The sequence below is a fragment of the Lissotriton vulgaris genome, chromosome 7 (assembly GCF_964263255.1).
Source record: "Lissotriton vulgaris chromosome 7, aLisVul1.2, whole genome shotgun sequence".
NCBI classification, from domain to species: Eukaryota; Metazoa; Chordata; class Amphibia; order Caudata; family Salamandridae; genus Lissotriton; species Lissotriton vulgaris.
The window spans coordinates 1,164,791,449-1,164,808,881 of record NC_141695.1 but is presented as its reverse complement, the minus strand read 5'-3'; the positions used below and the strand labels follow the sequence as shown (position 1 = coordinate 1,164,808,881).

General features: G+C 43.8%; 1 protein-coding gene across 2 annotated transcripts in view; it reads right to left on the bottom strand.

Moving 5' to 3' along the window:
* Nucleotides 1-17,433, bottom strand: part of RNF14 (ring finger protein 14) — a 146,230-nt gene that overhangs the window by 50,561 nt on the left and 78,236 nt on the right. For both annotated transcript variants that reach the window (XM_086931639.1, XM_086931640.1), the window contains exon 5: nt 4,013-4,241. In XM_086931639.1, the coding sequence (XP_086787765.1) occupies nt 4,013-4,241 (229 nt within the window). The remainder of the gene's footprint in view (nt 1-4,012; nt 4,242-17,433) is intronic.

Below are 17,433 nucleotides of genomic sequence, written 5' to 3'. Positions count from 1 at the left end.
TACTATGGCCTGAGCCCTTCGGGCATTAAGACCATATTCCCACAGTATGTGCCCTCTAGGAACCTTAGGTCAGCAAAAAAGAATCTCCTGTGGTTCCTAGGGTCAATAGGGCGGGAGGGCCTTTTCATTTGCTCCTGCCAACGTTTGGAACTCTCTCCCGGATTATTTTTCGGGGCAACGAGCACACTCAATCTTTCGAAAGACTCTGAAGAAGTGGTTGTTTCCTGAGAGACGGGTTTGAGCAGAAAATCGGTTTTGCTTGCATGTTGGTCTGTATTGCAGCGCCTTGATGCCCTTGGGCTTAGTCCGCGCTTTAAAAATTTCCCATTCATTCACTCATTCATTCAGGAGGCGGTTGTGGTCCTAAGGATCGGTGCGCCCGTTCTACCACAAACATTGACGAGAATATATCAACAATTTCTCCACAAGTTGCCCATGTTCCTGGTGGGTGTAGATTCCGGCAGGCCCGTGATACGCAAGTTGCTCCTCCGCGACCTACCTTTCAAATCTTCAGCCTTGTCTTGTAGGGACCGTACCACCTTTTCCATGTACTTGTGACTTGACTCAACGTCCGTTTGAGCTTCCTCCACCTCGTTTAACCGTCGTTCAGCCATATCGAGACGTTCCGCGTGCTTGTCCACTCTTTCAGACATTCGTTCCATGCAGTAGGAGAGGGAGTCTATCTTCGTGCCAAGCAGCGTTAGCGAGTCATGTAGACCCTTCTCCATCGAGGTGGCATGGCTTTGATATCACTGTTCGGTAGTTCCATGGGCCGCTCCCCACCTGCATCCCTGTCATCGGCCGAGAGCGCATGGTGCCTGGGCCGGCGCTGTTCAAAGGATAACTTCTGTTGGGTCTTGTCAGTTCGGCCCATGATGATTGTCAGGCGCCACAGACCTCCACCCAGAAATGGCCCTCAGCACACCAGTTTGTGTAGCCACAGAGGGCCTCGGAGTCAGCTGGGCACCGGGGAAGACATCAGGTCCAAAATCCCACCGCAAGGTCACCAATTACTGTGAAGCAACACTGGGCAAAGGCGACTCCCAGCAATAGAGCACCCCACTCAGCGCAACCCAACCTCCACTGTCACAGAGCCACAGCAGGGCTGTGTACCACTCAGCATCCAAGGGTCTGGACAGGTAGGCAGTCTTGTACTCAATGTACAAATTAATTTGCATCAGCTCTGCATTGGAGCAGTCGGGCTTAAGCAATGAGTACCACAATGGATTGGGAAGGATCCGCAGGAACCGGATCTCTCCCCAGGAGCTTCTCCCACTGCCAAGCCGCACCAATCCAGCAGCAGGGCCACACATCAGGGGATCGCCAAATGTTGCATAAGAAGTCAGGCGTGCCCAGCACACCCAAGCCATGCCGGTACCACTCGCAGCCAGAAGCGCTGCACACGCTGAGTTCTATGCGGGCCTCAGCTTTGTGTCCTCATGGGAGAGTGAGTCGGCCGGGGGAGGTGCACAGCGCAAGAAGTTACAAGAGCCGGTCACATTCACGCCGCCCGACCTCACCCCCAGGCAGCTCTCGACATCCCAACGCAATCGTAGCAGGGAGCGTGGCGCATCAGTCGTGACCCTGCACTGTCCGGCGTCCCGCTCTTACTGCTGTCCAGCAGGGCACACCTTGCATCTCGGCCAGAGGGGAGACAGGCTCATGCAGAACAGAATCATCGGCGCCCGATGGCAGTCCCACCTCTCCAGCCGCGACGATCAGTCGCGCCCGCCCGGCCAGCATCCACTTCCGGTCGGCTTGCGAGGTACTCTAGGCCGGGGATGCGCGCCCCAGCGTGCATGCTGCAGTTCCAGCTCCGGATCGTCGCGTGCACTCCTCCGTATTGGGAGTTTGAGGGCTTCGGAGGCTCCGGAAGACAAACACTATGTAGCGCTGCTCATCTCAGGTGAATGAGAGTGCGCCAATGATGGATATTTAAGCGGATCGATGAAAAACTGCGCGGAGGTCTTCTGTTAGGCGGCTATCTTCAGCGTCGGCAAGCTCCGCCCCCATAATGAACGTGTTCCTTTCAAATATGCCAGTGCACTCTGCCCATGGTACACCTGGGAAATCTGACATTTCCTGTGAATTTGGATGTGGAAGTAGGCATTTGAAAAGGCTTAAATTGCCATTCAGTCATCTTGCAGTAGGTAATGAAAGACATTTGCAACAGTTACCATCTTGAAGGACTGCTTTCAGATGAACTTGCAGATAAAATGCAGGTTCATGATAGAGTGTAAATAGTATTCCTTGTTCTCAAAAAGGGGTAATTCATTTGGTTCTACTCACATGCAGTTACCAGGCCAAATAACCTCCTTTGCTCAGTAAGGTCTTCACTTTCCCCGTCCGGCACTTGGAGCAGGATCCAACTCCTCTCTTCCTGGAGGGGATAGACTGTGGCTTCTCCAAATTAGTGACATGATGTTAAGATTACTTCACTCATTTGTCTGAAGGGATCCTGTCCAACCATGTGGTCTTGTGGGAAATGGATACCCCTTCTTGCTTATCTTGGATGGTGGCAGCACATGATCCCCAGCTAACCCAGCTCGTCTTCTGGTGAAATAAGTGGTTCTTCGATTCTTCTCTCTTCGGACTCTGGGGTGGTCTGAAGATGGGTTGCCCCAGCAGGAATATTGCAGTTAAGGAGGCTTGAAGGGCCACTGTTGAAGTTGTGTGGGTGCAACCATCTGGTGCTGGTTGAATCTGTCCTTACATAATACCTGGTCAAGAGAGCAATCGGAAATTGGGTATCTTCTTTATTGGTTTGCAAAAATTCATATAATACTTACACATCTGTTGACAGTTAGGGCAAGGAGAAAGAAAGCTTGTACATTTTAGCCATGACTAAGGACCTGGCTGAGGCGAATGTGGCAGAATCCCAAGTCCACCCATCAACGTATGTCTTCAAGGCATATCTTGATGCTACTGTATTGCAGCCAGAACCATTCTCGTCTCTTCCTATTTAACAACCAGGGAAAAGGTCTGCCACCTTCTCCAATTGTTCCAAATCATAATGAGCGAGACAAACTGCTGCATTTGCTGCATGAATGGCGAGGGATGTGCTGTAGATATTGTATTCCCCCTCTCTTTCTCTGAAGAGACCACCTGAGCAACTGAGAAAGAGAGGGGAAGATAGTCTGCTGCCTGGCACGAACCATGTCTGCAAGGCACAGCTCTCTCCAAAGCTGCCTGAGCAGATTTGTTAGGGCTCCACACTAAGAATGAGTAAGATATCTTCTTGCTACAAAGTTAAGCTTACATTTTAGACTTGCCACAAATGGACACAAAGCCTGCTAGAGCATACATGTAACTACAGAGTAACCACCACCATTTACTTTAATTGGAACAGATCATGAGCATTAGGCTTCCTTAAGCTGTTAATCATATCTCCTTAGTATAAATACATCATTTCATATTCAAAACTAATATTACCACTTGGGTGTTATATTTATTGTGACTGACACGTGGGCTGACTTAACTAGTTGTTTTACTTCGAACACGCTGCAAGATAAAGCCTCAGCTCCTCAAACCTTGCTTCCCCTTCAAAGTCACATTCAAAGGGAGATTCCTGGCAATTCAGTGGGCTCACCGTAGGTTCTGGCTCCTTTGGTTATAGGAACTCTGGCAATGGTTGTCATGATGTTTACCAAACTGGCTCAGAGTACAACAGTCCATGATCTAATAGTGTGACATATGTCAAAATCTAAAACTTGTGAGAGGGTATTCAGAAAACATGTTTCGAAATCTTCAGAAATAGGTAAATGTGAATAAGCCATTATAGTACGGTGGATAAAAGGGAATTACAATGACACTAAGAAACTGAGGTTCCTATTTCTCTCTTTTTTATGGCAAATGTTACTCACATAGTCCATATAACAAAGAAGCAAAGAGGTGCTCAAGGATACTATGACATTATTATTATTTTTCTTACAAAATGCAGTGACATCCGTGTTGATAATACAAGAAAGCAGCCTAAGGCTTGTGATGAAGAAATACAAATAAATAAGAGTACCTGCTGTTATTTTACATGGTGAAACTCCATGATAGGTCATTTTACACATGGTACAAAAAGCATAGTGGCAACACGAGCAGATTCCCATAGTGCCCCCAGGTTCCTGCATCACTGGAGTCTGACAGCTGGGGCGGGGGCAGTACACCACATCTGCCATAAGGTCCAAACTAGACTGCAGGAGGAGGCGATCATACCGGGAAAATAACTGATCTCCAACCAGCTGCTTCACCTGTAGAGATAAAAGTAAAGCCACTGTACTGCATTGCAGAGTAGGAAAATTGCACCCCACAAAACATCACTCCAAGTTCATGAAAAATGAAGGTACTGACCCCACCCCCTTTAAAGAGACTAGCCTTTATTAGTAGGGAAAGCATTCAGACAAACTAAAATCATCATGCCAATTATTAGAAACGTGAAGGTAGGAATATTAAACGTATCTTTTTGGTCGCAAATATCTTATGTCTGGCTCTCATGTTACCACCTTATTGTGAATCTTGAAGTCATGTAATACTATGCAACACAGCCCAATATACGTTTATAAAGTGTGCGTAAGATGGTCTACATAAACACAGGCCTTCCACACCGCAATCTATTACCTTCCCAGTACATTTCAACTTTAGTTCCATATGGAATAAAAAACACTGTAACCTGTCAGCCAGTTTCCTTTTCGAACCATATTACATGTAGAGGTCTTTTGAACTGAGGGCTCTTCTGTCTTCAGGTAAATATGTTCTTTCAGAGTATGATGGATTTCAGTTCATGCCGCCATGGGGGAATTCACATGTTGTCACTGCATGCTCACTTGGTCTGTCTCTAATTTAGAAACCTACACGAAGAATTCTCAAACTGCCAGCGACCTTCGGCTACACTGGTCACAGCCTCAGGGAGATGAAGATTTATTTCAACAACCTGCAGTCATGCCTGCTCGAACTAGGGGAGCTCCACCTGTTCCAATAGTGTCACCCATAGCTTCAATCATAGGCAAGCAAGAGTGTTTCTCTTCTGTGTCTACCAGCCCATCACAATTCTCCTAGATATCACCCAAAGTAGGTATGCGGAGGAGGGGGTAACTACACATATTAACTATTCTGGTCACACCTTATAAAAGTTTAAGGTTTGTAAACCCTACTGGGAGTGCTTTCACTTTTCAAAAGCTCATGGATGGTTGCACATCTCCACCTCCAATCAATGATGGAAATCTATAAAACGAAATGTGTCCCTGAATTTATTTAAGAGTATGGATTAGGGGCTGTAGAGAACATATACCTTTTATGATTTGGAAGAATACGTTTTAAAATGGATTGTGGGCTTACCAAACTCTTCTTCCATTGGTTGAAAATGGACAGTGGGCTCCTATGGATCTCAGTAGATCTAATATCACATGCAATTCTTACTAGATTAAGGCTGATTTGCCCACATATTAGCAATGCCAAGTATGGTAGTCTGCATGGATGCCAATGAATATCCGACCATTCCTCTAGCACGAGACAATGTGTGTCAGCCAACTGTATCACCTAGAAGGAGCCAGAGAGAATCTGCCCAGTTATCTAAATTCTCCGTAATGTAGCATTTCCCATTTAGTGCTACTGCCGGTACAGAGGAGTATTTAGTATGGGGTTTTCATCCCCATAAACATAAAATATGTAATTTGTATTACCAACACAGTTCAGCCTCCACAAGGATCCACACAGCCTGATCATGAAAGACTCTAATGTAGCCTGACACCAACATGCAGAAAACACTCAACTTTCACATCAACCATCTATGATTGGAAGCATTGCACTCTTGCATTTGGCTAAATCGAAGCCTGGATGACCGACAACGTCCTCACACTCAACCCAAACATTAGAGAATTCCTCGTCCTGTTGACACTCTACCTATTCATTTTAAACACATTTAATCTAAAAGGATTCTCACCCTCAAACTTACTGTCTGAAACTCCCATACACTGAACAAAATGAAATACTTAATTCCAAGACAGTATTTGAAAACAAAAGATCTCAAATGTTCGACTTTGGCAATGGTATTCCGAATGAAATCTCCAGCGCTTCTGAAAGTTTTCCACAGTCAGTATCCGGGCTCACATAGTCCACAAATAAATTCAACAGCATTTTACCCATTCTAAATGAGTTACATTGCTCCTGATTCCAGCAAGAATGCAATGCAAATAATACTACGTGGAGAACAAGGCCATCCATGAGACCAATCCATCCTACTCCGAGGAAAGATTGTCCCTGTCGGTGATTCAGAAAGACTGAGAAGTAAAGATTCATTTCTACTAGAACTACTGAAGTTCAAAACCTTATCTACCAACAAGCAATCCTTCTCCACAGTTGCCACATTAGCTTGGAACTCTAGTCCAACTGTACTAAGAAAATACATGAAAGCCTACCTATTCAAAAATAACTCCTTCTACAGCATTTTCTCCAATTGAAGTTGCTCATCTTGAAGACTCAGACCAAGCAGTGGTTTTTACAGAGTTTGTTCTTTACATACGAATGTCACTGATTACTTGATGTTGTCTTTGTAAAGAGCATTAAAACTAACATGGGCCATGGAGAGCTATATAAATAGTATTTGAACAAATAAAATGTGTAAGAAAAATGGATTAATTTGTTTTCAACTGTCCAAAATCACCTTCAGGTTAGAGGCACTTAAGTAACAAGGCACCAGCAAAATGAGTAGACGACTCCTCTGTAGGCTACCAAGTCTAAACCAAACAGCACAGGTCCACAAGAGCAGCAGAGTATAACCACAGGGTCGAAATCACTTGTGTTGAATTCAGGAGGTCCCTTTCAGACAGGTGAAGTCAATGTTACTTAATAATTATTCACCCCAATCACTTAGCTATAATGATCTAGTTTTCAACCAAATTACTGATCTTTAAATCAAGTCTCCTGCAAAGCATTCTACAGGTTTTTGTTGCTAAGAAGGCGAGGATCAATTTGCCACAGGAGGGTCGCCTTCTTCATAAATCAAAAATATTTCACATTCAATGTTCTTCATCTGGAAAAACTGCCAACTGCAGAAGAGCTTTGCTTACTTTTCCAAAGAGCCAAGACGGCACCTAAAACTGGGTTCTCATGGCTTACTAAGGTTTAGAGTAAACCGCTTTCATTGTGGAAACAAGGTGGTTCCACTTTATAGCGCATGCTTGTGGAAACGGAAGGTTTTGTACTCATGAGAACTTCTTTCACAATTTCTAATACTTTTATTTTGAAAAAGGGAAATAACGTTTCAGGCAAACCACATTAACCCCTTCGACGCTGATGACGAGCTGGGCTCGTCATGGCGTAGCCTCCTCGCACGCTGATGACGAGCCCAGCTCGTCACGTAAAGTGCGTTTCCGCAAAACCCAGCGTGCGAGCGGAATTCCGCTAGCGCGCATGGTGTTAAAACATGGTACATAGCATCAAGTGTAATATTACCTGAAAAAGTTTTAGAGAAAGCCAGGTCCATTTGTAAAGAGTGGGTACTCAAATATGGCAGCACAACTCCTCCTGTAAAAAGCCCTATTCGCTAGCAGCCTGTCATAAAGTTAGGGCACAGTGTTTACTTAAGCACTGTCTTTACTTAACCAAACAAAAGGCAATAGCTAGTATAGTATATGAAGAGAAATGCCATGCTTTTTCAGACTATTCGCAGAACTAAAAGGTGCTACACATTGAGATGGGGCAGCCAGATTACATAAAAGCACAGATTGTGTAAAACCGACCCTATGGACCTTCATGGGCTACTGGCAAGGATAAGCAACTGATTTAACACTTCTCAAAACCTAGAAGAGTTCTTTGCCCCTGAAAACAAAACTATAAAAATACATTGCAACATAACAGGAGGGAGGAAACTTGTGAAAATGTGACCATGGATTGTGGAAATGAACATCTGATAAAAGTGCGTAGTGCAAAAGGACTGTCAATCATAAACCACATTAATAATTCACAAGTCTGCCTTTGGAAGAAGCATTATTACCCATTATTTCGAAATAGAGAAGTAACTCCAGTCACGGCTTATCTCTTTATTCCCAAAGAGAACATAAGCTGTTTTTCAAATACTGTAAATGCATGGCGAAGCAGGAGTGACCACAGCCCCATAAATATGGAGATGAAAGCCTACAGACTATTACACAATCAAACACAGGACAGCATTAAATGAAAAAGCAAAAATAGCCTTGAATAGAAATTGATAAATATTGAAGAAATGGCTAACTGTATCCCCTCTCTGCGTGTACAATCAGAAAGAGTGTCCCATCCTCCTGTGTATTTTGTTTTGCTTTCTCCTTGGAGCCTTCATGAGCATCCAGATGACTAAATACAGGCAGATGCAGAAAGGATTCTTTCTTAGATGTGCAATAATTATTGCCATGAGTTTTGAAAACATTTGTGCACCTCATTTTAGGTCTATAGGGAGAATCCTGAAATGACAAGCTTGTTTTGTCCTCCAGAAAAGGTCTTTTCTGTATTTTTGAGCAACTGAAATCCGAAAATTGTATCCCGTGGGTCCCTGGCATACATCCAAGCTCCCTGATATAACTGCAGAAATATCTAATGAAGTACCAACATCCTGAACTAATACTTTATTTAGTTCTGGATAGCTTTTTTTAACCAAAGTAAAGGCATTTGTTTATAGCAATTTTGACATTAATTCTATTGCGTACTTTTAATGCAGAACATCAGGACGAAGATTATGGGTATTATAAGTTTAGGACCCTGGAGAAAGTATGAAAACAAGGTAATGTTTGAGGCTCAATGTATAGCCATTTCAGACAATGAGGAGCACCCATTTGTCAATGATTAGTCACTTTTAAGGCTTTTTTTTTTTTTAGATGATCCTCTCAACTCACCCTTCGGGCTGTTTTGAAATGGGCCTCTCTACAGGAGAATGCAACAGACAGAGGTGCATTTCTAGCCCTATCAATTGCTGTCAATGTTGGTTTTGTGAGCTTTGATGATAAAGTTGACAAAGCCGTTACTAGGAAGTTTCTGCCAGGAGGACCCATTGTTGGTGGTAGTAATGGTATTATGTCCTGTAGTGCAGTTTGAATTTTGTCTTTCTCCCCATGCATATGCCCTTCAGCATGTCCAATTCAGCTTCCCAGCACAAACCTTTTGACGAATAGCCCTGTAGCTCTCTAATGGATAGTCAATAACAATAGGCTTATGATGAAAAACGTGGTGCGTCCGCCAACACATTGCTTACCTGGTTTCAAACCCATATGCCCTAATTTGTAATTTATATCATGTCTTGTGTTTTTAGGTCTCGGCTGGCGATAGCAGCGCACATGCGCTGCTCTAGGCATCCGAGAGCTTCTTGGTAGGTCTAGGCTGGCGATAGCAGCGCACATGCGCTGCTCTCGGCATCTGAGAGCTTCTTGAAATCAATCCACTTTTGGAAGGGGAGTTGAAGCCACGCCCATCTTTTTAATTGGGTAGCGTCATCTCCCATGCAAAACTGCCTTCTGATTGTAAAGGAGGCTTCTTAGTCCCTCCTTGTTGCCGCCTTGTCTCCTTTTGACCCCGCCGACCGGGATTCGATCTCTCACTTGCGGAATGACACAGCCTCCTTCATTAGCTGGGACACTCTCTTTCTTTGTCATGGTGAGCGCGGGCCGCCTGGGTCGAGCTTGTTTTGATGATGTGGTGGTAAAATTATCACACTGAAACATAATTTCACAAAGATCCGGAGAATTCTTAAGTGGCGGGTGAAAAATGTTTCTTAATTTCGTTCTGCATCAGAGGGGAAAGCATGTTGCACTACAGTGGGATTTTACGCAAAGCATAACATACTAGCTGTTCGCAAATGCGCTTCGGCTTCCCACCTTGTGGTATGGCGCGCTATGTAAATGCAACAAAAAACAATAAAACATACAACGTGGAGGCGGAACTTTGCCCTCGAAGGAAAGGGCACTTTTTTTATGTTTTCTCGGTGTTATTACTAAATAAGAAACCTCTCTCAGTGTCTTTGTTGTTAAATAGCCAGTTGGACTGACTGTTTGACTCATTCTGGTAATGAGTGACAGCGCTAGAGTCCGTCGGCCTCTAGGCATTATCCGGGGCATCCGAAGACATCTCAGGCTGACCTGGGACCTCGTACAACAGACGTCAGTGAGGCAGAACTGGCATCGGCCAGAGCACTGATTGCTGTCGAGTCCTTTCTTTGATGAGCCCAGTTCATAATGCTGAGAGTATCGCTTCTCGGCACTTTGAAGCTTCCTCTCGGGCTTTAATTGTTTTTGCCACGCCCATTTATGTTCGAAGTAATCCCCATCATAGCCCGTTCCGCTGCATTGTTCATTCACTGTCATCAACGTACCTCTGTCTCGGCTTAGCAGATGCAACCCGCCTGGCTCGTGGCCATTCAGTCTTTGCCCGCTGCTGTGAGTAGCACATGTGGTGAAGACTTGCAGTAGCCTCAGAGGCCAGGCCTTAGGTTTGAAACTGTCAAGGAGTGGAACAGATCTTGGTTTTGGACTGAGGAGTGTGCCTGCGGTGTGGAATTCAAAACAATAATGTGTGTCATGAATGTAGGGGTGGGATGGATTGGATGGATGGGTGGGTGGATAGATTGGTGGATGGGAGGGTGAATGGATTGGTGGATTTTGGACTGTGGATGGATGGGTAGGTGGGTGTATGGCTTGGTAGATGGATGGGTGGGAGGGTGGATGGAAAATAGATGGATGGGTGGGTTGGTTTGAGGGGATGGATGGTTGGGTGAGTGGGATGGATTAGATGGATGGTTTGGTCTACAGGGAGTCGTTTGTGCTTGAAGCTTTTGCCCCAGGCGTGCGTTGGTGATTATAGGCACGGAAAGAGGCTTCCAATTACACACCTGCTGAAGATACGAGGAAGAAACCACAGCTGTCCTAGCTTCTCGCCCGACTCCACGTGCAACTATGGGCTTCATAAATACTGAAAGGACAGAAGTGTACACATGAAGGCTGCCTGTGTCCGGCACAAACCACAGTGACAGTGTAATCTGTAACTAGAGGAGCAGCAACAATCACTGCGACGCAAGCAGCAAGTCACACACTAGCACCACTGCACTGACACCCACCTTTGTGATACGTCATCATCCTATTGTATTAGAATGGTTATGCACTGCTTCAGCCCACTTTTGTCAGTCTCTGGGCACTTTGTAGGGTGGTAATTGTATTCATGTTGAATATAAACATGTAGTGAGTCGTGGCTAAATAGCGTCCTAACGTTAAAGGGCATTTTACAGTCAGGGTGCAACTGAAACGATAAATTGTAGCAATCCTGGCTTCAAATGATGGTAAAGTCCAAGGGAGGGTCCCAGTCGTAAAGTGTCCAGCTGATTGCGAAGGAGGGCTCCATTCTTCGTTGGCCGACTGGCACCACGTATTGAGCACGCGCACTAAATGGGCGATTAATTGGCATTTGAACAATGGGCGATCGACCTAAGGCGGTAAAAAAATGAACAAGCCCCGCCGGGATTTAAACTGGTGACACACGGATCACACAGTCTCTGGCCGATAGGAAATGAGTCCACCCTATCAGAATGATGTAACCCCCTGTGTACGATGTGCCCAGGACCTAAACCGACCGGGCTAACCTCGATGCTTCTAGTGCTGATCACTGACGTTGTTCTTTGAGGGTGCTTGAAAATGATGAACCTCGTCCACCTACACTAGCCCTTGTTTATAGATATGGCCATGTGTGTGATTGGCTCTCAAAAGCATCCACCTGTCCTGCTCTTGACACGCTGTGCAGGTTGACATTAGTGGCAGGTGTATAAGGTGTACGGCAGCCTCCTGGTGGTGTGTACCGCAGAGTGGTGCCTCCTAGTGCATGCCTCCTGGCGTTGGCTGTGCGTGTGTGTGAGCATGCTGTGGGCTGTGTACACTGTGTGTTACTCCACATTGTTGGCTGTCCGTGTGTGTGAGCATGCTGCCTGGACTGTGTGTCACTGTAGATTTTTGGCTGTCAGTGCGTGTGTGCATGCTGTGGGGTGTGTATACTGTGCGTCACTGCACATTATTGGCTGTCCGTGAGCAGGTTGCTGTCTGGACTGTGTGTTACTTCACACTGTTGGCTGTCAGTGCATGCAAGTAGGCTGTGGGTTGTGCACACTGTGCATCATTCACTGCACATTGTTGGCAGTCTGGGCATGATAGCAGGTTGTGGCCTGTCTGGACTGTGCGTTAGTGTACATTGTTTTGCTGTCAGTGCGTGTGATAAGGCTGTGGACTGTGTAGACTCTGCCAATATTCAGTGTTGACTGATTGTGCCTGTGAGCTGGTTGTGCAATGAATGGCCTGCTTGTCACTGTACATTGTTGGTTGTCAGGGCTTGTAAGCAGTCTGTGGGCTGTCTGGACTGCATGTTCTTCACATTTGTGGTTTCCTTCAGCCGAATTACCGCAAAAAAACGATTTTTCTGGGCTGTGCGCTGCTGTAGGTTCTTGGCATTTTGACTGTGTGTGAGTGCACACTTCGGTGTGTGATTGCAGGCTTGGATTCACCAGCCATGTAGCACCGAACATTCTTGGCTTTGTGTATGTTGCTGCAAGATCTGTGCTATTGGGACCTCTTGTTACTGCACGTTTGTGGCTGTCCTGTGCCTCTTGATTAGTTCTTACACATCATACATGCAGGGGCCCAAAGCTTCCCTTAGGAGCTCACAACTGCTCTGCCACATGCCCAGACTAGATTCGCTGCACCTTCATCTCACTACTGCAGTTTCTCTTGCACCCCCTCTGTCGCCCTTTTTCACTGGAATGGTTATTGGCGCCCATCACCTGTTAACACCAGCAGTACTTCAGCACTGGGTGTGTTACTACAGGTTCAGGTGGGATCACTGTGTGACTGCTTGGCTGTGGGAGACTCCAGGCCAGCCCCAGGGAGCGAGGCTGCTCTGTTGATGCAGGTGCGACCAGAATTGTAGGAAGTGACGTATATGCTGCATGTACCTATGCAGGACAGTGTTCATTCAGTTTGTGCCCTGTTAGGCGTTGGCAATGCTTGGGAAAGAGGGAAAAACCGGGGTGGGGTCTATCAATGTTGAATAAAGTGGCAAATTGCCAGATGTTTTTTTTTCTGCCACTCTTCTGTTCGTGAACATGCTATTAAGGTAGAAATAAATGGTTAGTTGGTTAGAAAAAATGACGAGTCTACTTTTGACACTAACACTTTGCAAAGTGAACTGTACTATGGCTGTTGAAGTTGGAACCAAATAGAAATGGTGTAAAGGAGAAGTTGGAGCATCGTTTGCATGTCAATATATTGTTGACATAAATATAGTGCTCAAAATATTTTTTACAAAAATATTGTCCCATTAGGTGGAGATCTTTTGTTATTAATTCTAATGTGGTGATATTTTGGTACCAGGTACCATATTTATATGTCTGACTATTTCTGACAAGGATATTGTGGCAACACACTGGATCGTCAGAGGTCCCGTGTGTGTTGGTAGCTTTTATGTAGACATTGGACACTGAAATTGGAGGCAGGAATCAGACAGATGGTTGAGACAGAACACTTTAGGTGGCAATAGTCTACACAGGGATGGTGTGGTTTGGAATAGTCCTAATGAGAATGGTGTGGTGGGTCCAGGTTGTAACGCGTGCATCAGACATTCACTTTCCTTGTGTAAGTGGTGGTGTTTCCTTGCACACGTCAGAATCCTACTGTCATAATCTTCCATCGCATTTGGCGATGCAGCACGTGCAACGAAATTAGTTTCATTCATTTATATGTTTACTTACCTCTAATTGGCCGTAATCTGTAGTTTACTACCATCCACCCTGCCCCTCCCCACGTGAGCGCCTGGCAGCACTCTCACCACAGGCCGCTAACAGCATTACAGAATTCACTTGTGGATCAGTATTCAAAAAGGATGGATCTTGCTCTGGTGCTTTGCAGCATCAAAACTATTTCCTTTGTTGCTGATGAGGTCTGGAAAAGTTCAATAGTTGTGCCAAGTAAACTTGGGGTGAATTAAGCCAGATTTTGTGCTGGGTGTCAAAGTTTCAGGTTGTAAAATTATTGAAGATTCGGCTTCAGGCACCGCCACGGCGAATATATGAATATATGAATATATATATATATATATATATATATATATATATATATATATATATATATATATATATATATATATATATATATATATATATAGTTAGGATTTTTTCTCTATGGGACTTTTGAAAATTCTATGTCTAATAACTTTGGCGTTTGTGGACGGAATCGGCTGAAATTTTCAGGAAAATGGCACATTTTGTTTCTGAGCAGCCCCTGAAAATTTGGGGGGGGTTTGTCAAGGGGGGGGCCGAGAAAAAAGGGGGGTCCCAAAACGCGTTTTTCCCATGTTAATTTCCATAGGGCGGTTGGCCTCACTTTTAGCCCGAACGGCTGAATGGATTTGCACGAAACTTGGCAAAATTGTAGGGACTGTTAGCCCGATGTGCCTTTGCTAGGTCTCAATATATGTGCTTCAGTGGATTTTGAGAAATTAACGTTCAAAAAAAGATATATATCTGTAACAGCGCTCCGGGTAGCGCTCCGGTTCGCGTACTTTTCGCGTAACGGAACTTTGCGATGCGAAGCTGATTGGCTCTCTGGTGTCTGTCAACATTCTAAATAGTCCGGAGCGGCCGCCATCTTGTCTCTCGGTAGGATCGAGAGACAAGAGGAGGCCAAAACAAAGGGGGAAATTACCATAAGGGGGCATAGTAGATCCTCGTTGACCCCCTAGGTTTTATGTGGAGGTTTTAAAAGGGCCCAGCAGGGCAAAAAAAAAAAAAATTTTTTTTTTTTGCGTGGTGAGCGCCCAGTCCGCGAACCGGAAAGCGTTCTGGGCAGCGTACTATAAGGAAAAAAGAATGATAGACTTTTCAAATACTGTATGTTAATTGTTTGTTGTTTTTGTTGATTATTTTTTATTTTCTTTATTTTTTAAGCTTTTTTTTTTATTTTGATTGTGTTTCATAATTTATTAAACTTTCTAACATTTCATTGTCAGAAATTTCATAATTGTCACTGAATATATTTTGTAGTCTATGAGGGTGTAAAATGTCCTCATTTTTAAGCAGGTTATCCACTGCTTCCACACATTGCAGTAGTTCCTGGTCCCTACTTTCATCCATAAATTCATTTTGATTTTCATCAATGTTTCCTTGGCTGCTCTCTTGCAGTACAATTTTAAATTGAACTTGCTGCTCGCCTTCCATTTTGCCTGAAATTTGGATTAAAAAAATATATATTACTAGAGATAGGGCACTGTTGGGATTAATTTTAGATAGGCAGTTTTTATCAGTGAATTTATCTTTTGGCAGTGTATAGTATCAGAGTGGAAGTAGGACTATAAAAAAGTGTATGTGATTTAACCAAGAGAAGCCTAACTCCATCCATAACTATAACAGAGAAGTCTATCTAAATCTATAACTACTACAGAGGGATAGTATATAACTATCAGAAAAAGTTTACCATATTAAGTTATAGTGCACAATATACTTCAGTTTTAAAAATAACAACTTACCTTCACAAACAAGTTGAAGTGTTTAGTAACAATTCAAATGTAATGTACAACAAGAAGTAGCAGTCAAAATGGCTGTGTTTTCTTCTCTTCCTTTATATATATTCAGGTATTTAACCAATCAAATGTCAGGTAATAAAAGTAGAAAATGAAAGTAACATTTTCATTGGTTGTCAATTCCAACACTTCAGATGTGTTTTGTGAAGTAATTTACCTCACGGTATTTAGAGAGGTCTACAGGCTTAATGGCTAAATGGAATTTCAATCAAATTTGTGAAAATGAAAGGGATTGTTATGTAGTATGAGCTAATGTATATTTGGTGAGAGTGTCTCCAGTCGTTTTTCTGTGAATTACTTTCCCACCTTTTTTATTGGACCGCTTCCCGGTATGCGTCCCGGTCCGCGAACCAGCAGCGTAACGGGAGTCCACCATTTTGTGTTTCGTTCGAATTAAGATACAAGATGGAGGGCAAATAATGTTCAGAATGGGTAGAAGGGGGCACGGTAGATGTATCTTGACCCCCTAGGTTTTCTGAGGGTGGCTGAGGAGGACCATATGTGCGGGAAAAAAACATTTTTTTTAAAAAATTTGCTTCCAGTTCGCGTACCGGGTAGCGCTCCGGGGAGCGTAGTTTGTTGAAAATTAGAGAAAAAAGTTAGAGAAAAATAATAATTGTGAGTGATCAGATGTAGGGTAGCTCTGAGAAGAGCTTTTGGGTTTATGGTACATTTTGGTACTTATAAGTAGGTACCAATGCACAGTCTTAAATTCAAAATGAAAATTCTGTTGCCCTCATCTGAGAAGTGAACTCCATCTCCTCTGTAGATATCTTGCATGTAGTAACGCAAGTTATTGTTGTACATGGAGCCCATTCCATGGTCTCTCATGTAAGCTGAAACAGATTTGTTTACATGCTTCCTCGACTTCTCAATTTGTGGACAAAATTGGTTGGACCACCTCCATTTCTGTCTTTGGCATATATTGGATTATACCAAGGCAGTTTGAGGAAAAAGTGCCATTAATTGCTCAAAGGTGTCCTTTAAAAGCATTTCCAGACCTACCCCAGTCAAAGTGCCCAAATCATTACCTCCACGGTGCACAATTAACAGGTCAGGTTTTGGCAAATGCATAAAGGTTTTCACCAATGGTATCAATTGGTGACATTTTAATCCTCTTTGGCCCAACCACTTAATTTCCACATCTTGTAAATTGAGGTTAGGTAAATTTCTGTTCTCAGCATACCTTTGAGCCCAGTAGATGTAACTATGTCCAACAATCCAGACATTAAACATGGTGAGAGAAGGTTGGGCTGCAGTCAGATGAAGTGTGGTAATGAAAGGGCAGTTGAAACAGTAGGAGTTTGTAAAGAAAAAAAACTGTGGATTTCCAGTGCTAATGATTCATTAGCAGTGATTGGTGCATTTCCATTTCTGAAAACAGAAAGTTAGGGTGCATGGATGTGTTCTTTGAAAGATATAATTTGAATGGTCAAGGAAAAAACATTTAATGAAAGATTGCACTGGATACGCAGGTGCACTGAGAGTTCAGAGTTCAATTTAAACATTGTTGTGTGAACTTGCAAACATGAGAGGTTTTTCAGGAGGTGGTTGCTAAGCAAAAAAGGCAGAGAGGGCAGAGGGGGGAAGGGTTTTGATTTGAAAAAAGTGAGGGAAGAGTTATGATTGGCTAATATGAGAGATATGTGTAATGAATATCAGCATTTCTGTGCTTTCTATAGCTGCAGCCTCTGGAGTGCATCCTCTTTGTTCTGCTGAAGACAATTTGGAGTATTTCTGAGACTGTTTTGAAACTCAAAAAGTATTTGCTAAGGTGAGAAAAGATTTATTTAATTTAGATAGAGAATAGTATGATTTAAGGAGAAAATGATGAAGAAAGCTGTGTTTTTAAAATGTGGCTTTGTCTCAAGTGAT